The 24,414-nt window shown below is 41.8% G+C and overlaps 2 protein-coding genes across 4 annotated transcripts in view; both read right to left on the bottom strand.

The window, feature by feature from the left end:
• The window catches only part of LOC114668867 (gastrula zinc finger protein XlCGF57.1-like), a 148,070-nt gene that overhangs the window by 38,490 nt on the left and 85,166 nt on the right, over positions 1 to 24,414 (bottom strand). The window lies entirely within an intron of this gene.
• The window catches only part of LOC114668670 (gastrula zinc finger protein XlCGF26.1-like), a 68,271-nt gene that overhangs the window by 37,264 nt on the left and 6,593 nt on the right, over positions 1 to 24,414 (bottom strand). Inside the window, exons 2-3 of one of the 3 annotated variants that reach the window (XM_051925859.1) lie at positions 16,462 to 16,902; positions 4,117 to 5,213 (exon numbers count right to left, since the gene is read on the bottom strand). The exons of 1 other annotated variant lie outside the window; for it this stretch is intronic. In XM_051925859.1, coding sequence (XP_051781819.1) covers positions 4,384 to 5,213; positions 16,462 to 16,870 — 1,239 coding nt within the window. In that variant the 5' untranslated portion in view covers positions 16,871 to 16,902 and the 3' untranslated portion in view covers positions 4,117 to 4,383. Of the gene's footprint in view, positions 1 to 4,116; positions 5,214 to 16,461; positions 16,903 to 24,414 lie in introns of those variants that run through there. One more of the 3 variants, XM_051925849.1, reaches the window with a different exon arrangement.

The raw sequence follows: 24,414 nt of genomic DNA, 5'->3' as shown, positions 1-24,414 counted from the left end.
GAACTCAGGCTCCTTCTTCAGACATCTTTCCTAAAGAAGGGGTCGGAGTTGCCTCAAAATGAGGATCCTATAAGCCGGCTCACCCTCGGGGAATCGAGCCACATGGCTGTAGTGCCAAAACTGACACTCTTTCACAATGCAGGTCATGTGCCTCATTCAGGACTCCATGAGCAACACAACGTCAAACCAGCAGAACCCAAGGATTCTCTGAAGAGACACAAGGAGTCCAGTCTTCATCTCAGGTCACTGGTAGTGTCCATGTCTCACAAACAGGAAGCACCAGAACTCTAAAGACTTGGACCTTCATCCTTTACAGAGATATCAGGAGCGCCACACAGCCATTTCTAGTGACCTCATGACCCCCCCCCATGCTCTCCTAATCTGTCTATTGACTTCAAAGGACATGAATGTCACTGCCGAGGAACGTCACAGATTCTTACTCTTCAGATTCACGTTTAAAGACAGTCAGCCCACTATAAACTGACAATCGTGTGTTTCTTTACATTTGTCAATGCAGCCATGAATTGGAAGCTGTTGGTACATCAAATTATTTAAAAAAAAAAAAAAACAATTTCCAAATTTCTGAAGTACTGGCATGTAAAAATATACTTCACTTTTTAGTCTTCAATTTAACAAGGTTTAGCCGAGTTTCTTATAAAGCGTAGTTTAAAGAAAGGGCACCACACCTCCCATGTCGTTGACACTTGTGCAACTTCGCTGAAAAGCTGTACATTCCAGTGAAGGGCAATGCCAAGAGGAAGGTGACATCCTATGCATACAGCCAGTCCCCTCCACAAGTATGGGAAAAGCACGGCCAATGAATTTGTTTTTTTTTTTTTGCTGGACACTGAAGACATTGGAGTGTGAGATCAAAAGATGAAGATGAGAAGAGAGAGCAGAGTTTCAGCTTTTATTCTCCCTGGTATTTACATCTCCATATGTTAAACCACATTGAAGGGAGCACATTTTGTGTCAGACCACCCAGTTTTATACCGTGACAAGTGACAGGTGTTTCTTGTTAACTCAAGTGTGTCACATAAGATGGATTATTTAATCGTGAAGTAGCCCAGGATATTGACCCTCAGCTTAAGCTTTGGCTTTCACCTGTAGGTAAGGAGGGCAGCGGCTGTTACAGACTCAAATCAAATGTATGGTTTTATTCTAAAACAGTAAGAGTAAAAGCAGCTCACTTTTCAAAACGGAGTCATTTGGAATTGAACTCGTGACCCTTTGATTAGCAGTTGGCAGTTCTTACCATTATGCCACCAAAGCAGTCGTAGTGAGGATGTGCACCCTAACATGGGTTCTTTTTCTGCAGTTATATTATTGAATAAAAACGCATTAGTTTTGTTATACTTGTACCTTTTGTGAAAGTGTTTATTTGATATTTGGACTTCAGGCTTCACACATTATACGCTTCATGTCTACATTTTGTCAATTATTACTAAAACATGAAAAACGCTTCTGTTTTAACAATGTGTTTACATAGATTTTTGCAGACACGGAACACACGTGAAATGCATGTATTCCAAATAACCATATAGTATTTACTCTAGTCTATACAACTCTAAACAACTGACACGCAGGTAAACAGACTTGAGCTGAGAAAACTTTGTGCGGCGGTGGGGGATGTGATAGCAGGGTGCTTGATGCTAATCGACACATTTACAAGACAAAAGATGCTGACGGAGAGGTCCGAAGAGCTTTAAGAGGGATGGAGTTACAATTTTTTTCGTAGGCTTTGGTAATTCTAGTGTTAACTTCTTTTAATTCATTTTAATTGACTTGTTCTTGAAGACTCAGACCGCTTCATTGTTTCTTTTTCCTTAATTAGCTGACAAACAATAATGAGACACAAAATGAGCCAAAACTCAACCAGCAAACTGTGTACTACGTACAATATCTGAAAATAGAAAGGTGAAGTTCTCAGGAATGCTGATCTGCTGAGGTCCACAAAACATTTTAACAGAAATGTTAGAAAAGAGAAAAGTAACAATTTCAGAAATGTCTGCTATTACACAATGAGAGCAGCAACAAGCCATGGAATTACAGAACGGGTTTAATTAAAACAAGAATCGGCACCTATTTAAGCAACTGGTTGGAGTGAAACTGGTTGGTGATTGAAGCCCTGACTTAGTTGGTCTTCTGCTGGCTCACTCACTTCACATTTCAATTCTGTTGGGTGCCATTGAAGGAAAAAAAAAGAAGCAATTCAGAGGAAGGATGGAGAAATTCAGGGGCACAAATCTTAAAAAACAAGTCAATTAAAATGATTTCAAAAGAAGCAGAATGAACTTGGTAGCCTACAGAAACACATCATCTGTCGATTTACAGAGAACTGCATCCAAACTAATCTGGAAGAACTTTATTATGCAGCAAGACACACTGGCACCTCAACAAAGGACTTCATCAGAGGGAAAAAATGGAAGGTTTTGGGCTGGCCAATTCAATCAGCAGATCTTAACACAACTGAACATGCCATTTCATCTCCTGAAGAGAAGACTGAAGGAAGAAACCCCTCAAAACAGACAACTAAAAGACGCTATGGTAAAAGCATGGAAAGGCATCACCAGTGAAGAAACAAGAGACCCAGTCCAGTCTGTGGAGTCGTAGGCTCGATGCAGTTATTAAAATCAAGAGATATGCGACCAAATATGACACACTTTGACTTTCATTTAGTTGGAAACATTCTGTTTCAATACTTGTGCTCAATTGAGAAACTGGATGGTTTGATACAAAAGGTGCTCAGCTCTATGTGGTTTAACATATCGAGATGGAAATACCTGGGAATGAAAGCTGACACTCATCTCTCTCTTCTCATCTTCGCGATTTGATGTCACACACCAATGCCTTCAGTGCACAGCAAAGACAAATGCACTACTGGCCTTGCTTTTCCAATACTTGTGGAGGGGACTGTATGACCTTAACACAATGTAAACATTGAAAAAATAAATTCCTAAGTAACAAACTTCACATTATTACAAAATTATGATTAAAAAAATACTTCCTATTTTTGCAAGATGTAAGAAAGAGTGCTTACCAAATAAACATGTGGGGGGAAAAAGGCGCATTAAAAATAAGATTTTGGGGGAAGTACTAACTCTGTGTGAAATCCAAGCAATTCCACACTGAATTTCAGGTCCTATTAAGGCCGACACGGGGCTGGAGAAGGAAGTCTGATATTTTCTGTTATATTTGTGGTTTTTCCAAGTACTCTTCCTCTCCTGCTGCTCGGTCCTTTTCTATTCTTCTTTTTGATATTCAGCCAAATTGGGGGAGTCTCTGTCAAGCTTTTGATTATTCTGAATGTTTGGTCAAGCCTTAAAAGTGATGTTGATTTGGGTTGGTTTGCGTTATGTTAAAAAGTACCTTCTGAATATGCCGGTATGTTGAGTAGTGAAGGAATGTCTGAAGTCCAACGATTGTAGCCCTGCATAAGTCATCTATTTTGATTAGCCCCATGTGTCCTTCAGATCTAGAAATGTACATTCTAGGGATGCCTTGATTCTTGTATATTGACTGGTATGCATGGAGAAGCTCTCACGTTTTAATGTGCAGTTTATGTTGTCCAGTCAGGGATGCCAAAGCCCTAAGATAGGATAGGAATGGCAAGCTGGTTCATCACCAGGATTTTACAGCATGCAACAAGGCGAGTTCTGATAATCACTTTTGTTCAATGCTTGTACAAGGTATGACAATTTAATTCCCAAAATGCACCTTTAAAAAACATACATGTGTAACTGTACACTAGTAGCTACTGTTGCCTTCAAAGTACTCCCCTTGTGCATCTATACACTGACTTAAACAGCATTCCCATTTTTGGAAGCAGGCCTGGAACTCATTTTTCAGAATACAGTCGAGCAGCTGTCTCATATTCTATCAGATATCAGTTATATTAGAACATATTTGTCCTTTTCAGCACACTCAAATACACTCGACTTTTTCATAGCATCTTCACCATAAGCCACTTGCTAAAAGTTGTAACATTTCAGTTGTGCATTTGCCGATTCTCATACAAAATTTAATATTAATACGTTGCTCTAAATTTTCGATCACCCACTTTTATGCCAAAGTGTATTTATTACTTTCACAATAGCTAACTAACAGCTAGCACTATCAGCTTGAAATTTACGCAAGCATAAGTTCAAACATGATCAAACATGAAGATTCAGGCAATTGTGGTACAATTACATCACAGGTGACACTACGCGTCCATTCCAGGAATTAAAATGTCACACCTTGTACTCGGTTTGTTTTCTGCTTTAATTCCTTATGGTTATATTTCTGCACCTTCATTTACTCACAAATATTTGATTCTCCTGACTTTAGGTTTCTGATGATACCCTCCTCATCCAGTTTGATGTTTTCACATTTTCTGATTTTTCAGTTAATGACTGTTGCCTCAGTGCTAATGCCCAGCCCAGCTGTCATTTGGATGTCTTGTGAGAATTTCTTTACCATGTGAACTCTGGTGTGTTTCTTAAGGTTACACTTATGCAAAAACTGTTTGCCACACTGAGAACAGCAATACAGCTTCTCCCCTGTGTGAATTGTTAAATGTTGCCGCAGACTATTCCTGTCAAAAAATTCTTTGCCACATTCATAACAGCAAAACGGTTTTCCTCCTGTGTGAACTTTTGCATGGCTCTGAAGAGTCATTCTGTCAAAGAACTGCTTGCCACAATCAGAGCAGAAAAGCGGCTTCACTCCAGTATGGATTCTAGTGTGTCTCTGAAGTGTACTCTTGAGACCAAATTGTCTGCCACATACATTACAACAATACGGCTTCTCTCCCGTGTGAATTTTTCTGTGTCTATGAAGACTGCCGCTTAATGTGAATTGTTTACCACATTCATTACAACAATGGGGCTTCTCTCCCGTGTGAATTATTCTGTGTCTATCGAGAGTGGAGATTTCTGCGAATTGTTTTCCACATTCTGAACAACAATAAGGCTTTTCTCCAGTGTGAGTTTTTAAGTGTCTACGAAGATTCCGGATTTCTGCAAATAGTTTTCCACATTCTGAACAACAATATGGCTTCTCTCCAGTGTGAATATTTCTGTGTCTTTGAAGATTGCTGATTTTTGTGAATTGTTTTCCACATTCTGAACAACAATACAGCTTCTGTCCTGTGTGAACTCTTAAATGTTTCCTCAGACTATTCCCATCAAAAAATTCTTTGCCACATTCAGAACAGCAGTGAGGTTCGTCTCCTGAAAGAAATTTAAAATGAAAAAGAAAAGTTTATTTTCAATTTGCTTTTCTGCTATTAACATTAAGCTACAACTTAAGTCTTATGATTGCTTATGCTTTAAAAAGGTTTTTCCAAATTCCACCAAGTATTTAAGTTAAGAACATAAAAAGACATTCAACTACGCGCCACATAAGGACAACTACCAGAGCCATGTAAGTGAAATAGTAAATTAGGCAGATCACGTGTAATAAACCCACCTGATAAGAGTATTACTCCGATATTGGATATCAAAATGGCTTATTTAATCACCACAATAAAACAGAGAAACGAACAAAGTGACTTTCAATGAACAAACCTACAAGAACTGCTGTGGTTTGAGAGAAAATTAGAAGACAAGAAAACACAGAATCAGTGCAGTTATTTGGGTCTGCTATAAAGGGAAGTGGTGGGTGAAATCAGCTTTGTGTCACACTTCAATCAATTATAATTTCCAATACAACATTAATAGAGGAGTACTGCAATGATTTATGTATGGTATTCAAACTAAAATGTGCTGTTTATCTGTGATTTACTCGAATGTGTGTGTAAACGTACATAAAGGATTGCTCCTCTCACTTCGCTTAAACAGATGGCCTCATTTGCATTTAGCGAAACACCTCATGTCTGTATCTGATCGCTGGTCAGTGGCAAGACAAAAGGGGGAGGCAGAGCATCAGAATGATGAGCTCCGTTGTCTATTTTACCATCACCTTCTAGTTAAACAAAGCATACACAATTGCAATTGTAAGCATAAACAAAAGGTTATGACAGATTAAAAGACATTGTGACTTAAAAATGCAAATTTAATTTAATGACTTGACGTATGGATTATGAGACATGAGTAATGCAAGATTTCTTCCATGGGTGTTTTTAAAATTTGCTGTTGTCCAGCATTGGTCTCCATTAGTGCTGGGCGCTATACCGGTTCATAACGAAAACCGTTTTTTATATTTTTTTTTATGATATGGATTTTTCTTATAAAATTGCATAAACGACGTTCAGAACGTGGCACAGTGGGAAACTGTTCAAGTGGGGACCTTTTTCACTGCTACACCACTAAAAACAGATTTGTTGCGCGGGGGCTCTTTTTCACTGATACACCGCTAAATAGGTTAGTGGTAGTTTAGGTATTGCGTGGTGAAAATGGACAGAGAACATTCCGAAACTGAAGCTGTAGCTGACGATAAAATTGAACATGAGGACACAGAAGAACTTTTGCTGTTGCCTGGAAATACTTTGGTTTTAAAAGTTCGGATGTGGACCATTATGTTCAAATGTGTGCATACTGTTTCTATAGTACTGGGTAATACAGCAAGCCAAGTTGTACTTGTTTTATTTGTTTTCAATACAGTGTAATGTACCTGGGTACTGTGTAATAGTGTGATGACATGTTGACTTTAATCTCGACATTTGTACTTTATTCTCTCCGTTTATGTCAAGATTAAAGTCGACATGTTGAGTTTATTCTCGTAATTTGTCATTAAAGTAGAACATTATAAACTGAACTTCATCGTTAAATGAATATTTAATTTACTAGATTTTCTCAAACCCCGTCATAAGTTATATAGCACATTAAATGCTTTGTGTTAAGGAGGCGCCAGCAGCGATCGCCGCACAGAATACATTCACTTCATGATATTCCTGCTTTCTGAACATTTAGAATGCTAAGATAAATACTTGATATCATTTTCATGATGAAATGCATTAAAGCATGTATTAATCATGTGGGGGCACGGCGGCGGAGGTTGCACTGCTGCCTCGCAGCAAGGTTGTCTCGGTGTACCTTGCCTTGAATTTGCATATTTTTCTGGTGGGTTTACTCAACGTGCTTCAGTTTCCTTTCAAAGTCATGTAGGATGTGGGGTTTTGTTATGCTATATTGACCCTGCTAGTGTATGTTTTGCTCGTATTCACCCTGCGATGTGCTGTCGAATCGTTCAGGGATGTGCGCAATCCTGAATGGATGGCAAAATTAAAAATGTATAACAAAGATATTTTTAAAGTTCTGAACACTCCGTGGACTAAGTGTATAACTAGTTTTAATTTCACAAAGACATTTATCGTGTGGTGATTGGTTATGTGGAGAAAGAAAAAGGAAGGATAGGAACTGGGGTTTTGGTACGTCAGATTGAGACAGCACGCATGCAATAAAGAAAGCCCGCTCAGAAGAAGATGCATTGAATTCTGTGTTTGTGTCTCCGACCACCAGATCACAAACCCAACATTTACACAATATTTAAGATTAAACCTCTGCGATACCCATTCATACATCCAGTTTTTTGGAGCCTCTTCACACCTGCCATAAAGTTCTCTACACTAAACATACACCTGGGGACCCCTTACTGCGAGGGAGCAGCACTACCACCACACTACTGTGCATGTTTAATACCTGCTTTAATGCATTTCATCATGAAAATGATATCAAGTATTTATTTTAGCATTCTAAATTTTCAGAAAGCAGGAATATCATGAAGTGAATGGATTCTGTGCGGTGATCGCTGTCTCCTCTTAGTGCGGAGGAAGTCAGTTTAAGAAGCGTAGTGATTAACCACTGGGTCGGGGAACGTAACACAAAGCATTTAATGTGCTGCATTAACTTATGATGGGGTTTGACAAAATCTAGTAAATTAAACATTGATTTTAGGAAGAGGTTTAGTTTACGACATTCTACTTTAATTATGAAGTACACTAGGAGAATACAGTGGAAATGTCGACTTTAATCTCAACATAAACGGCGAGAATAAAGTGGAAATATTGACTTTATTCTCGACATATAGTTTTTTTTTTTTTTTCCGTGTCCGTATTTTTTTTTCTTCACCGTGGCCCTAATGCACTTCCGTAGGGCTATACCACAAATAGAATTATAAATGCAAGTTGCAGTTTTATTACCCTAGGTTCTTGTCTATAAGCCGGACTCATGTATAAGCCGGAGACCAAAAATCATACGAATTTTTAAAATAAAATCGTATCATAGATAAGCCGGACTCATGGATAAGCCGAACGTACTATAACCTATAACTAATAGAAGGGAGGGAGGTCAGTGGTCTCACTCGCACCCATTTAATTTCTTTAAGGGGGGAGAGAGTGTGAGATATTGGCATCTCTCTCACTCCCGCATGGCGCGGTTGGAGCGGCCGGAGCGCGTTCTTTCTGCTCTGGGCATCACCGAGTCAACACGTGCGCGTAGCGGTCATTTAAATTGTGATTTTATATGTAAGCATATTTAAATATATATCGCGGATTTTTTGCTGGTTCGCGGATTTCTGCGGACAATGGGTCTTTTAATTTCTGGTACATGCTTCCTCAGTTGGTTTGCCCAGTTGATTTCATACAAGGGACGCTATTGGCAGATGGCTGAGAAGCTACCCAACTTACTTTTCTCTGTCTCTCTTGCGCTGACTATCTGTGATCCTGACGTATGGGGATTGAGCACGGGGGCTGTTCGCACACCTAGACGATACGGACGCTCGTCTAAAAATGCTGAAAGATTATCTTCACGTTGCTATCTTTTGTAAAGCTGATTCCTGAAAAGACATGCTGCACAGTGCTTCGCATACTTAAAAGCTTGAAGGGCACGTATTGATTTTTGACTGAAAAACAAACTCTGTCTCTCTCTCTCTTCTTGCTCCTGACGGAGGGGGTGTGAGCTGCCGCCTTCAACAGCTTTGTGCCGCGGTGCTTCGCATACTTAAAAGCCAAACAGCCCTATTGATTTGTTTGCTTCACTCCTTTGAAGAGGAAGATATGTTTGCATTCTTTTAATTGTGAGACGGAACTGTCATCTCTGTCTTGTCATGGAGCACAGTTTAAACTTTTGAAAAAGAGACAAATGTTTGTTTGCAGTGTTTGAATAACGTTCCTGTCTCTCTACAACCTCCTGTGTTTCTGCGCAAATCTGTGACCCAAGCATGACAATATAAAAATAACCATATAAACATATGGTTTCTACTTCGCGGATTTTCTTATTTCGCGGGTGGCTCTGGAACGCAACCCCTGCGATGGATGTATAAGCCGGACTTATGTATAAGCCGATATTTTATTTTTTCATTTTCACAACTTTTTTCCTTAGATAAGCCGCGGCTTATAGACAAGAACTTAGGGTATTTATGCATATAGCTTAGCTTGAAGCAAGGTCCATATTAATGCAGCTGGCCTAAATGATGGTTCAGATGGTAAAGATGTCATCACCAAGTTGCACTTGTTTTATTTTATTTTAATTTGGTGAATACTGTGTAATGCACCTGGGCTTGAAGCCTTGAAGTAAAAGTATTATTACTGATAGTTGCACTATTATTTATTTTATTGTTATTATTTATTAGTTTAAATATTATGCAGTTTAATGATGGTAAAGTTGTTTAAAAAGTCACTTTAACGTGTCAGTAGACAGAGATTGTTAACATTAACAGAAAGTGTAGTTGGTTTACAAAAAATATTTACTATTTATTCCCTTTTCTAAGACATGTTCAGTGCAATACAACTTTTGACAAGCACCTCTGGATATTTTACTAAGTCTAAATGCCTCTTTGGATGGTTGAAAATATGTTGTCAAAATTATAGTTTACGTTTTTGCAAAATTTGTTCAATAAAAAGGTTCTATATTTTGACTGCATCTGTCATGCAATTCGATTCCTTCTCTTTAGTGCCACCCCCTTGAAAACAATCACTTTATGGGGCCATACAAACCTGTATTATTACTTGTGTGCACATTAAAATGTTTTTTTGTACAATGTACAATGCTATTGACAGTGGAACAGGTTATTCTTAGCCAGCAATTGCAGTGGAAAATGTGGTTAATACCCACTCATGCATGGGAAAAAAATACTGTCGAATACCGTGAAACCGGGACAATTTAGAAAAATACAGTGATATAGAATTTTGGTCATAACGCCCAGCCCTATTCTCGATACAGCAATTATGTCAGAAACTGCAAGAAAATGTTTGTCTTTTTTTCAGGCACCAGTACAAACCACATGGGTTAGCAAACATATTTTAGAAGAATCTGGGTGGAGATTAAAATTACAGTTGCAAGAAAGATTTTGTGACACTACAATGCTTCATGTCCGCCAGTAGATAACACTTCAATTAGGTCACAATTACACACCAAACAACTGGGCTGTCAATTTGAACAAATTGCTGAAACATCACAGATTAGACTGGAGGATATTTGGATACTGACAGAGTCGGTTCTTCTCAAGAAAGACCCATTCACATGGACAATGAAATATCTGAAGATCTCTGTGGAAATGTTTGAAAAGGGGACCAACGAATTTTGTAAGGGTGGAGTGTTCATCAGTCCACCAGATGATAAGCCGTCTACAAAAGGAGGAAATTCAGTACTTGAATGGGCATTGTGCAACGAACACAGTTGTGAAATGAAAGAGGACCATGAGGTGAAGAGTAAAGGAACAACATAACTCTCTAAAATTTCACAACGGAAAAACAAGAATGGCGTTAATGGAAAGAAACAACACAGGAAACCAAAGCAAACACCATTAAAGTACCAGGCTTTCAAAAGACCACCTTGTTGCTCCACATTGAAAGATGTGCAGTGGAGAAATAAAGAGGCAAAAGTTTAACTTTGGCAGATAAAAAAAGTGCTACACACCAATACCAAACCCTCAAAGTACAGGGTGGGGCATAAAGATCTCCCACATTTCGAGGGAGAACTGTGCAGACTGTAGTGGGGGTAGAGAGGCAGGGAAGGTATTCGGTAGGTTAGGCTCTACTGTTTTCAGTCCCCATCATGGGTTGGACTGGTAAACATCGGGGCTGTTGTTGAGGAAGCATATTATAAGAACAACCGTTCTTTGAAAGCGACACAGAGAGCGTTCCATACACGTTTCGTGCTCGGTTGAAATACATCTGTACCAGATCGGAAAACGATTTTGCTATGGATTTCTAACATTCGGCAACTGGGTCCACCCTGAAAAGAAAATCACCTGGCAGATCTAGGACCGTTAGGCCGTCAGAAAATGTGGAAGCAGTAAGAGCATCCATTCAGCAATCGCCAAGGCGTTCCACTCGTAAGCATGCCATGGCACTGGGGATAGCAAGTCGGAGAGTGAGGAGGATTCTGCATGCCGATTTAAAACTGCATCCTTAAAAAATGATGTTGGCTCAAGAATTAAGTGAGAGAGATCATGCCAACCGCAGTGCCCTAAGTGTGGATTCTTGAACAGGTTCATACTGCAGCTGTTCTTCTGAGTAGTGATGAGGGTCACTTCCATATCAGTGGAGCCGTAAAAAAGTAGAATTTACTACTGGGCTTAACATAATCCTCATGAAGTCTATGGAAAACTGCTCCACTCTCCTTGTGTAACGACTTTGGTGTGATCGGCCCGCACTTTTTTGAGGAAGGTGGTGCAACAGCAACTGTGACCTCCGAACGGTACGTTGAAATGTTGAAGATGTGTATACAGAACAAGTGTGGATTAAACAGGACAGGGCCACAGCTCACACAGCACGACGTCTGCTCGGAAATGTTTCCTGGGAGTTTGATCTCTTTAAGGGGAGATGTGGGGTGGCCAGCACGGTCACCAGATGTAAGCACTTGTGACTTTTTCCTTTGGGGGGACCCTAAAGGAAAAGGTTTTCAAACATCATCCTCTATCTCTTGAAAATTTGAAGGAAAGGATCAGACAGGAAATCACCGCCATTTTACTTGAGATGTCCCTGAGAGTGATGGAGAACTTCCAGGAACATCTTCAGCGATGTATTGCCAGCGCCAGCCACGATTTGTCTGATAGGATTTTTAAAACCCATTAAAGCAAAACTGTTTTTTATGTTCTTTTCAGAAGTATATACAATTCTTTTTTAAATAGCTGCTTTCATTTTTTAAAACCTCTTCAAATTATGGGAGATCTCTATACCTCACCCTGTAGAGGAAGCACCATGTTGTGCTTTGACAGAGCAAGGACAGCTTACTGTCATCAAAGTTATTAAGAAATCCGGCAGATGAATGTCAGGGTAGAGTACTAGAAAGATCCAACAAGACAAACAGTTAAAACAAAGGAAGAAATAAACAATAAGAAGGCTTAAAGAGAAGGACACTGGTATTCTGAAATGGCCGATCAGAGCCCAGAGCTCAACAAAAACAGAGATTCTGTGCTCTAACCTGAAGGCAGCTGATAATCCAAGGAATCCCAGAGATAAAGAAATTGAAAAAGTGTGGAAAGGAAGAATGAGAAAAAATTCAATGCTCATCATATAGAAAATTGAATTCTTAAAATTGGTAATCCCTATGTATTAGAAAAGAATTAAGCACATGAGAAAAGTAGACAATCTCTTTTACTAAGCATTAAGATGTAAGAATTAGGATTAGAGAGATTTATGCCGACATTTTGTTTTATTATTCTGTATGAGCTAGAAACCACCAATAGTTCATTAAGCCAAAGGGTAGACGTGCAAGAGAGCTGGAGAAAGATGGGACCCTCGCTTAGAGAGGGAAGGTGAACTCTTTATTATATAAATGATATAAATTATAGTAGCAATCAAGAATATTCCTTATCAAATAGATAAGACAGACAGAGTGGGCCTCAACACCTCCTTAACTAAGAATTATTAGTGGAATCAATTAGAGGCAGGACTAGAGCAGTGGAATGTTAGAAGTCAGAGGAGGAAGAATAATGGCTTAAATAATAATAAGAACTAGCCAACCCGCGGCGTAACATACGCCGCATAATTATGTATTGATGGGTGAACACTTGCTGAACGACACAGTTGTCCAAATGGGGTGGGTTTGTGGATACCACTGTGAGTGAATGAAAAGATGGACCTCAGGAGAGAGCAACATACAATTGTCCGTGACTGAAAGCAGGATCGTCTGTGACGATGGAGGCCACGCTGGTGAAAGTTACTTCGTCAGTAGGGATAAGTTTCAGCATTTGTTCATTAAGGTGTAGCGAGTCTTCGTTTTTGATGCTTAATATAGCTTGCGTACGGAGTTGTTCCGGAGTCACAGTTGAGAAACACTTTTTTAACGTCTTTTAAGCACAGGGAAAAAAATTAACATGTGAAACATCCGTAATGTAATAAGCCACCAAGAAAAGTAACATTGCAACAATGCAGGCTACGATCCGATCGCTGTAAACAGAAGTGAAAACAAAATCGAGGCCGGTGCATTCTTTAACTGCCTTGTAGCGCAATGGTAGTGCTGCTGTTTTGCAGTAAGGAGACTGTGGAAGATTTTAGGTTCGCTTCCCGGTTTCTCCCTGTGTGGATAGCGCTTTGAATACTGAAAACACCGGTATATCAATGTAATGAAGTATTATTATTCTTATGCGTCCAGCGCTCTCTCTCTCCCGCGCCTGTATGCGTGTGTGTGTCGCTCGCTGTCTCTCGCTCGCTGCACGTGTTCCTGCAGGCATACCAGTAAGTGAATAAAAAGATGGAACTCTGGAAAGAGCAACAGTCCGTGACTGAAAACTGGTTTTGGCAGATACATGCACATCTTTTTGAAAGTTTGGCCCTGTGCCTTATCAATTGTCATCGCAAAGGCAAATCTAACAGGAAATTGTCTTAGTGTTAAAGTAAAAGGCAAATTATCCGCGACAAACTGTTTTACACGCTGCATACCAACCCGCGGCGTAGTATACGCCGCATAATCACACTGCTTTTTTAATGTTTTTTAAGCAGAGGGAAAAAATGAACATTTGCAAAATCCGTAACGCCGCTTTCAGTAAGTACAATGCACACGCGTTTAATTTGTCAGCCACTTTTTGCCAGCAGTCTTTTCTGGTTTGGGCTGCTTTTGCAGTGTTACCGCTTGTGCATATTAAATCTTGAAATCCTTCGAGTAACTAATTAACTAACTAACACCCACCCAGCTTGTGAGAAAAAAATGTGCCCGTTCTTTCATCATTTTGTTGCAGCCTATCAAAGACTTGCTGATCATGTTTTCTAGGCTCAATATACAGTGGAACCTCGGTTCACAACCATAATTCGTTCCAAACCTCTGGTCGTAAACCGATTTGGTCGTGAACCGAAGCAATTTCCCCCATAGGATTGCATGTAAATACAATTAATCCATTCCAGACCATACGAACTGTATGTAAATATATTTTTTTAAAGATTTTTAAGCACAAATATAGTTAATTATTACACCATAGAATGCACAGTGTAATAGTAAAAACATTGAATAACACTGACATAAACACCCAGGCTCCCTGCTCAGCTGCATGGCATGTGCAGTGCATGCGCAGGCTCTCTCTCTCAGCAGCACACGAGCCTCCCCAGCTCCCCTCTCTCCCTCTCTCTCTCAGCAGCACGTGAGCCTCCCCAGCCCCCCCTCTCTCTCTCTCAGCAGCACGTGAGCCTCCCCAGCCCCCCCCCCTCTCTCTCTCTCTCAGCAGCACGCGAGCCCCCCCCCCCTCTCTCAGCAGCACGCGAGCCTCCCCAGCCCCCCCCCACTCTCTCTCTCAGCAGCACGAGCCTCTCCACCCCCCTCCCTCTCTCTCTCTCTCAGCAGCACGCGAGCCCCATCCCCCTCTCTCAGCAGCATGCGAGCCTCCCCAGCTCCCCTCTCTCCCTCTCTCTCTCAGCAGCACGTGAGCCTCCCCAGCCCCCCCTCTCTCTCTCTCAGCAGCACGTGAGCCTCCCCAGCCCCCCCCCTCTCTCTCTCTCTCAGCAGCACGCGAGCCCCCTCCCCCTCTCTCAGCAGCACGCGAGCCTCCCCAGCCCCCCCCCCACTCTCTCTCTCAGCAGCACGAGCCTCTCCACCCCCCTCCCTCTCTCTCTCTCAGCAGCACGCGAGCCCCATCCCCCTCTCTCAGCAGCATGCGAGCCTCCCCAGCCCCCCTCCCCCTCTCTCAGCAGCATGCGAGCCCCCTCTCTCTCTCTTTCAGCAGCACGCGAGCCCCTTCCCCCTCTCTCAGCAGCACGGGAGCCTCCACCCCCTCTGTCTCTCTGCTTCGGGCATTTCTCCCCTGTGCAGTGTGTGAGCGAGTGAGGAGACAGAGAGAGAGCAAGCCAGTACGTTACAGTGTGCGAGATCAGGCTCGAAGGCAATGTGTTCCTGTGGTATAGCGGGTCCATAGCTCCCCTTCAAAAGGCCATTTTTAATCAGGCGACTGACAGTAGTGGAGTCAGGCACAGAGAAGGTCAGCTGCAGAGAGAGCATCTCGACTGTTGCAGGGCCTGAAGCAGGTGAGACGCTAATGAAAAAGAGGCACAGGGCTTATTGGTTTTTAAAGACTGCTTCCTTCATTGTGTTTTAACTTCAGTTTTAAAGGATTGCGCGGCTCTCTCTTGCGCTGCCTGTGTGTGCCTCTGTCTCTCTCTGGCGCTGCCTCTGTGTGAACCAAGGTTCCATTGAGGTTGACTAATGAAAAGTCAACGTGGCTCAGAGCTGCAAGTGTACTGTGGCACAGACAAACAGAAATGACGGCATGTTTCCCTTGGCGTCACGTCCGAGTTGGTGGGCGTGGCTCTGTGATTCTTTCGTAGTATCCAATAGTCTAAGAGTTGGTGGGTGTGGCTCCTTCCTGCGTGCGCCATTGGCGTCTTACTTGTCGGCGGTTTAGTGAATCCATGCCCCTTCTGGCGTGCTTTCCATGGTCGGCTACTTGTCTTCTGGCTTAGTGAATTATATATATAGATTGTGATAAAACAAAAAGGTGCCCATTGTTCCATCTTAAGTGAGTCTGTATGCGCGCCATATGATAAAGCCTAATTCTGTTGTCTGTTCTGAAGTCTCTGAGTGCCTTCATTGGGGCTGAGTGCGCCATTGCAGTGTCAGCCTGCTTCAACAGTCAGCAGCTACATGAAACAGTGTAGGTCATGGGAGGTAAAGTGAGGTCAACCAGTTAATAAAGACAGTGGGTCAGACAGCAGACTGTCAATGTTTAAGTAATGTGTTCAGAACTGACAAGAAGAAGTCCAGTTGTTTGTGTGCTACTGGATTGTGATGGTCTGTTACTGTGACTTAGCTGAAGATCAGACTGCACTGTTTGGAGGAATTAATACAGAACTCAATAAACGGCCAAAGGGGTCACAGTCTTTTTCCTGCAACTGTTCTTTTGTGCACCAAGGATATGTTCAGAGCACTTACACAAATTTACAACTATAGTACAAGAGCTGCTGCAAAAATTAAGGTGAAGGCACCTTGAACACTCAAACTTTTAGCCACATTTCTTAGATTCTCATAAAAAGCACAAGACCACTCCCTTTCAAGCCCATAACCCCAATCCTCAAACCTACACATATTTGATACTTACTCTCTCCAGACGTACTTGTAGATGGTGGCTGATCTTCCAGAGTTCTAACAGATGATGATATTTCCTTGCTCCTCCTTGTGTCAAACCGTAACGATTCAGACTTCACATGGATAGAAAGTCCTGTAGATGACCAGTGTGCGCGCTGAGGAGATACCAACCCCATCGCTGCTCCATCTTGACACCTGTAATGAAGGTCGATTTCCTGGACACTCTCCACACTTTTATGTTTCTGTGCCTCAATGCTGATAAACTTCTCTTCAACCTCTTCTTTAATGTTCACTGAATCCAGTTTACAGTCCTCTTCCTTAATGTGGAGATTACATTGGTTAGGGTAGGCAGGCTCCCATTCACAGTGCTCCTCCTTAATATTTGTGATCTTTACCTTAATGATGTCAGCCTCACACATCTCCTCTTTCACATCCATCTTGAGATTACAGTAAATGATAGCTTCTCTCTCTGTGGAAAGAATAGAATTGAATTCCATCAAAACTGCACTATTATTATTTAAATACATTTTAATTTAATTTTACAACACCCTCTCAGTTACGGTTTATGCCATGTTTGATAGCTGATAGCATGCAGACAGCTACTCTTCATATTAAATTATCATACATAAAACAAATGTTGGAGTGGAGTGAAGGTCCAACAGACTCGAACATGACCATCTCTCACAGTTGGTGGTCAGCAGTATTCACTACTTGGACTAAACATATGGTGTTCATGGCGTGCCAGCATTGTGTTATGAAGTCTGTTGATGAATGTTTATCTAAGTAGGGTCACAGGATTGTGTTTATAAATAACTAAGGATGAGAGGTTAGGAGCAGACGCTGATACTGCGCATTGCAGCACCCAACATGACAAACCAACTGAGAATCCCAGGACCTGAGTGCAGCCACGCAACGGGTGACACCTCAGCACCACACCAGTTCAGATGGAATGGAACACTGGGAGGTTTTTTATGGTGGCTGGAGTGCCAATTCTGCCACTGACCCCCAAGTTTTTCCCAGCAGGTTGGAGGGCCTACATGCAGGGCTGGATGCAGATTAACGTTATACCCAGGACAGAGCAACAGCAGGTTGAGGGCCCAACAAAGTAAAGTCACTTTTGGCGTTTACGGGACTCGATCCGGCAGCCTTCTGATTACCAGTGCAGATCCCTAGCCTCTGAGCCACCACTCTGCCCAAAATAAATAAAAAAAATTTAAAAAAGGAAGGAAAAAAGCAGGAAGTGGGAGAGGAACAAGGAACTTATATGTGCCAGAAGAATATGTCTTCCTACAGGAGAAGATGAGCAGGTGAAATATTAGGCTTGCTATCATTCACTATCACATGTACTTACTGATGCTTACCTTCTATTTTTGACATTTGGTTACACAAAGATCTTTGGTTTTAGTTACTAGACGATCATAAACAAAGCCACCAATCACCCTGTTATCTGTTGGGCCAATCATAATATTTGATTGTGTTAACAGATTTTATAAAAACCATTTGATCCCATTATAAGTTTTAAAGTGCTTTGTTCTTCTGAACTCTGAATGTCCCTGCTACTGAAGTAAACAGCTGACTGACTCAACTTGGAGACATCCTTCAATGTGCCGTCATGGTGGGGATGGACACAAATGTTTAAAAGTGATGTGAAGGAGGTGAATGGATTTGCTTAATATATTAGTTTAACTTAAAATACACACAATTGAATTCCTCCGTTACCCCAATACAAGCTGCTCCTGAAAGCATCAGACAGAGGAAGCCTCCATGCCATTGCCTTCAATGAGAAAAAATTAATGTGTTCCCAGCAAAACCAAATTCCCCAACCAGTTTCCCCAAAATCCACTAAACTACTCCTAATCACCTATAGAGCAGTCCACCAAGGATTTCTGCATAGAATAAAACACTAAAGACTTAACACTTAGTAACCCTAGCAGTGTGTATGTCTGTGTGCAATACACAAGTAAATTAAGTGGTATCATACAGTAACAGGGAAGAAGAATTGGGTTTTCCTTCTACACAGCAATTAACACATACTGTAATTTAACCACTTTAGCGTTAGACCCGAGCGTCACTAGGGCAACTGTACAGATGTGTCTTGCGTAAGCGTTAGAACAGAGGATTACTCGGGCTGTAAAAGTGCCAACAGCGTTAGAGCAGAGCGTTACTCAGTAAACGGTACAAGCGGTCTTGTGTAAGCGACAGGCCTGAGTGTTACCCAGGTAGTGGTCTGCACGTCTTCTACTGGCCACATAATGGCATCTTGTAAGAAACGTCTTTCAGCAGCCCACATGTTGTGCACTCTTGCCACGTATATGAGCAGTGGTGACAAAGTGAATCTGACTTCAGGCAGTGGGACTGAAACAGACAGTGGAATCAAAAGTGATTCTGATGAATCCGAAAGCGAGACTTGTGTATATCATACTTGTGCAGGTGTGCTGTTCAAAAGCTGATCAGTCTGGAAGGAATAATCGTCAAGGAATCCCACTACTATTGTCCCGACTATGACGCTGGATTGTGTATTTTACCATGCTTCAAGATAAAGAACACAAACGACACATTTTGATAGAGTATATGGTATGAGCATTATTTTTATTAATATTCTTATTATTCATTATTATTATGATTTGTACCATTATTAATAAATCTCATCCGGCGCCGCCAAGAGTGGCAGCCTTTTCAGCAGCTCCGTGTATGACTGTATGTGCATGTGTATTTTTCTACTTTTATTTTTCTATTTTTATTTATTGATCACTCCTACCACTTTATTTTATGTGGATTCGTTCCCTGGACACACTTACTTTTACAACATGGGCATGGATTTTTACACGCCGAGACTCGCCTATTCAAGTACTCAACTTCGAGCGCTGAGAACAAATGCCAGTGCCGGTGTGGTTCCCTATTTACCTGACGAGGTAAGAAGGCGGTATCGTGGCAGCAGAGCCGGCACTAAGCTAAAAATGAAGCAGCTTGCGAGAAAGTGGCGTTTTAAGCCTTCGGTGCCTTCTGTTATTCTGGGGAATGTGAACTCAATCTCAAATAAGATCGACGAACTGGCTGCGCTGGTGAAAAATGTCAGAACATACAGAGAATGCAGTTTGTTGTGTTTCTGTGAAACGTGGCTAAATAACACCATCCCAGATGCTAATGTGGAGCTACCCGGGTTTAGCACAGCTAGAGCGGACAGAGACGCAAGTACCTGTGGGACGCACAAAGGAGGAGGACTCGCTCTCTATGTTAATACACGGTGGTGTCACTCTGGACATGTTAAAGTCAAAATCTCCACTTGCTGCAGGGACATCGAACTGTTGGCCGTAAGTCTGCGTCCCTATTACTTGTCCAGAGAGTTTGGACACGTCATTGTTGTCATCGTGTATATTCCTCCTCGGGCGGACGTGGAGATAACGAGTGACATCATCCATTCTGCTGTTGCTAAGTTACAAACGCAGCACCCTGAGGCACTTGTGCTAATCGCTGGAGACTTTAACCATGTGACGCTGGACAAAACATTACCTGCATTCTCCCAGTATGTGGACTGCAACACCCGGGGAAATAAGACTATTGATTTACTGTATGCAAACGTTAAAGATGCATACAGTGCCACCCCGCTGCCTGCGCTTGGGAAAGGAGATCATAACCTGGTTCTGCTTCAGCCTCACTACAAACCAAAAGTGAGAGTCCTACCTGTAACCAAACGATCATTCAGGAAGTGGACCCCGGAGGCTGAGAATGCTCTGAGACAATGTTTTGGAACTACAGACTGGGATATCCTGCAGGGATCACATAGTGAGAACATTGAGGAGGTTGTTGACTGCACTACTGACTACATCAACTTCTGTATGGACATTGTAGTTCCAGTAAGAACAGTACGCTGCTATGCTAACAACAAGCCATAGATTACAAGTGACATCAAGGGCCTTTTGAACCAGAAAAAAAGAGCCTTTAAAGACGGTGATCAGCATGAGCTCAAGCGCGTGCAGAAGGAACTCCGAGTCCAGCTCAGGGCGGCGAAGGAGCAGTACAGGAGAAAGCTGGAGCAGAAGTTGCAGAACAACAGCATGAAGGAAGTGTGGGATGGGATGAAGATCATCACTGGCTGCAGCTCGAAGCGGGGTGCCACCATCGAGACAGATGTGAAGAGAGCAAACCAAATGAACATCTTCTTTAACAGGTTTGACCACCCTAACCCACTCTCACCTCGGAGTACTGCACTCTCTACACATCCTTCTGCTGATACCAACATAGGAAAGACATCCCCACCCACAATTACAGCAGCGCAAGTGAGCAGAGAGCTGAGGAAACTTCGTGCCAGCAAAGCAGCAGGTCCAGATGGAGTATCGCCACGACTGCTGAAGGTCTGTGCATCAGAGCTGGGGGGTCCTCTACAGCGCATCTTCAACCTGAGCCTGGAACAGGGGAAAGTCCCGAGGCTTTGAAAAACATCTTGCATCACCCCAGTCCCAAAGGTATCAAGTCCCGGTGAGCTGAATGACTTCCGACCTGTCGCTCTAACATCACATGTGCTTCACCACCCGAGGCCACAGGTCCAACACGCCCTCGACCCTCTGCAGTTCGCATACCAGGAGAAGGTGGGAGCAGAAGATGCCATCATCTATATGCTACATCGATCCCTCTCCCACTTGGACAGAGGCAGTGGCGCTGTAAAAATTATGTTTCTAGACTTCTCTAGCGCCTTCAACACCATCCAACCTCTGCTCCTTAGGGACAAGCTGACAGAGATGGGAGTAGGTTCATACCTGGTGGCATGGATCGTGGATTATCTTACAAACAGACCTCAGTATGTGCGTCTCGGGAATTGCAGATCTGACATTGTGGTCAGCAACATAGGAGCGCCACAGGGGACTGTACTTTCTCCGGTCCTATTCAGCCTATATACATCGGACTTCCAATATAACTCGGAGTCCTGCCACGTGCAAAAGTTTGCTGACGACACTGCTATCGTGGGCTGCATCAGGAGTGGGCAGGAGGAGGAGTATAGAAACCTCATCAAGGACTTTGTTAAATGGTGCGACTTAAACCACCTACAACTGAACACCAGCAAAACCAAGGAACTGGTGGTGGATTTTAGGAGACCCAGGCCCCTCATGGACCCCGTGATCATCAGAGGTGACTGTGTGCAGAGGGTGCAGACCTACAAATACCTAGGAGTGCAGCTGGACGATAAATTAGACTGGACTGCCAATACTGATTCTCTGTGCAAGAAAGGACAGAGCCGCCTGTACTTCCTTAGAAGACTGGCATCCTTCAACATCTGCAGTAAGATGCTGCAGATGTTCTATCAGATGGTTGTGGCGAGTGCCCTCTTCTACGCAGTGGTGTGCTGGGGAGGCAGCATTAAGAAGAAGGATGCCTCACGCCTGGACAAACTGGTGAGGAAGGCAGGCTCTATTGTTGGCATAGAGCTGGACGGTTTGACATCCGTAGCAGAGCAACGGGCACTCAGCAGGCTCCTATCAATTATGGAGAATCCACTACATCCATTAAACAGTGTCATCTCCAGACAGAGGAGCAGTTTCAGTGACAGACTGCTGTCACTGTCCTGCTCCACTGACAGACTGAGAAGATCATTCCTCCCCCAAACTATGCGACTCTTCAATTCCACCAGAGGGGGTAAACGTTGAACATTATTCAAGTTATTGTCTGTTTTTTACCTGCATTTTTTATTACTCTTTAATTTAATATTTTTTGCTGCTGGAGTATGTGAATTTCCCCCTGGGATTAATAAAGTATCTATCTATCTATCTATTATTAAACTTTCTACACTTCTGACTTTGTACTTTTAGTGTTTTGCACATTTTACAGTAGAATGATGACACTTAATACATATCACCTTTTCAAGCTAAAAATAAATGCAATGCTTTTCACAAGTTTCTTTGCAAAAAAATAACACTAAGGAGGTTAAATAAACAATGAAAACAATTCATGAATGCATAAATCACATATCAAAATAAAAATATACTAATAATGAAAATGCAAAAATGCAACAACATACTGTAAGAAGATAAAAGGTCTGACAAACAAATAAGTCCACCAAGCCCACTTGTATAGCTAATAGCTAAGCTGTCCCAATCTCTCCTCTAGATCCTTCTTAAATGTTTCTACATCACCTTTAAAGAGTGTAACCCCAACTGGCAGCAGAGAGAGGACTACTGCACACCCTTCTTCCTCTCTCTGGACGTTTGGGTAACGTAAACGGCTTTACGTGCCACGTGTGATTCGAATTTGCTTTGGGTGCAGTTTTCGAAGAGCCGGTTTGTAGTGAGGGAGGCAGTGCTGGTCTGCTTGTTCATTGAACAGTTTGGTCGCAGGTGAAATCGTTAAGTTGAGATGTTTTTAAGAGGGTAGCATTTAGCGTGAGAGGCAGTGTGCTTCTCATTAGATGATTGCCATTCTGTATTGTAGACACCGTGTGTATCGACCGAGACAGACAGGCAGGTGAGGTGACTGAGCCAGTAATTGTATTTAAATAGATTTTACAATTTGGGTTTGATTATTTTGGATTTTATTTCATGTCAATTGCTGTTTAAACCTGGTGCTGTGACCTTTCTGGTGAACACTGGAGTGGTAAATCTTAGCCCAACTTGAGAAATTCACAACCTCGCTACTAGAGGGGGGCACTTTTTTTTTTTTTTTTTTGGTTTATTCTTTGTGGTAGCTGATGTCGACTGTTGTTTCGTTTAGTTTTAACTGTTTAATGATTTTAGTATAGCTGCTCTGTGACAGGTGGCACTTGGAGGTTTAATTCAAATCTTAGCCCAACTCAATAATTCATTCACAACCTCATTAATGGAGAGGAACGCTTTTTCTTTTTATTCTTTGCATTGGCTTATATTGGCCATTGTTTCCTTCAGTGTTAAATATTTATTTGATTTAAGGGTAGCTGATCAGTAAGGGGGGTGGTGGTAGTTAGAGATTTTAATTTAATCTGAGTCACTTTCTTTTGAACCTTTATTATATGAATGTTGGTTTGGGGTGGAGGTCTGCAGGGATTTTAAACCTGTGGATTTCTTTTCTTTGACTTTTTAATTCATAAACAATGAGGAAAATAACTTCAAAATTAGTTACTTTGAATAACTATGGGTAATTTTGACACTGTTTTTTGATCACTTATTTTAAAATATTTTTTATAGGTCTAAATTTCGATCAGATGGTAGGTTATAAAATTTTAAACTGTTTCCAGTTCTTTGCAATAATAAGAACCTGTAAGGTTAGTCTGTGTGTTTGGATTTGAGAATCCCCAGGCCCTGAACTAAGTGGTTAAGAGGTAGCACTAGAAACAAAACACCGGTAGAAATCTGTCATTATTACATATCATTTTTAGCTTAGTTTAGCACATCAGGAAGCCACCTTTGTTACTTGTCACAAAAGCGACACATGCAATGGTAGGCAGTGGGTGTTCGTCTAAGACAATGCGGCGTATGCAGTATAACTGTGAAGACAGAAACAGAAAGCGAATACAGGGTGGCAGAAGCAAATAAATCCACCCAACAAACAAAACAAAGATGTTCATGTGTCATTAAGAAGGATATGGCCTATGGCGGTAGCATAGGAATGCTGCATGGTGAAAATGGACAGAGAGCCTGGAGATACTTTAGTTTTAAAAGGTCAGATGTGTAAATACTGTTTCTATACTACTGGATAATACTGCAAGCCAAGTTGTACTTGTTTTATTTGTTTTCAATACAGTGTAATGTACCTGGGTACTGTGTAATAGTGTGACGACATGTTTTCAAACCCCATCATAAGTTATATAGCACATTAAATGTTTTGTGTTAAGTGATTCTTAAACTGACTTCTTCTTGCACTAAGAGGAGGCGCCGCCAGCAATCGCCGCACAGAATACATTCACTTCATGATCTTCCTGCTCTCTGAACATTTAGAATGCTAAGATAAATACTTGATATAATTTTCATGGTGAAATGCATTAAAGCATGCATTAATCATATGGGGGCACGGCGGTGTG

Source organism: Erpetoichthys calabaricus, chromosome 1 (assembly GCF_900747795.2).
Source record: "Erpetoichthys calabaricus chromosome 1, fErpCal1.3, whole genome shotgun sequence".
Classification (NCBI taxonomy): domain Eukaryota; kingdom Metazoa; phylum Chordata; class Cladistia; order Polypteriformes; family Polypteridae; genus Erpetoichthys; species Erpetoichthys calabaricus.
The sequence above is the reverse complement of the archived record's forward strand: the minus strand, read 5'-3'. Positions and strand labels throughout refer to the sequence as shown.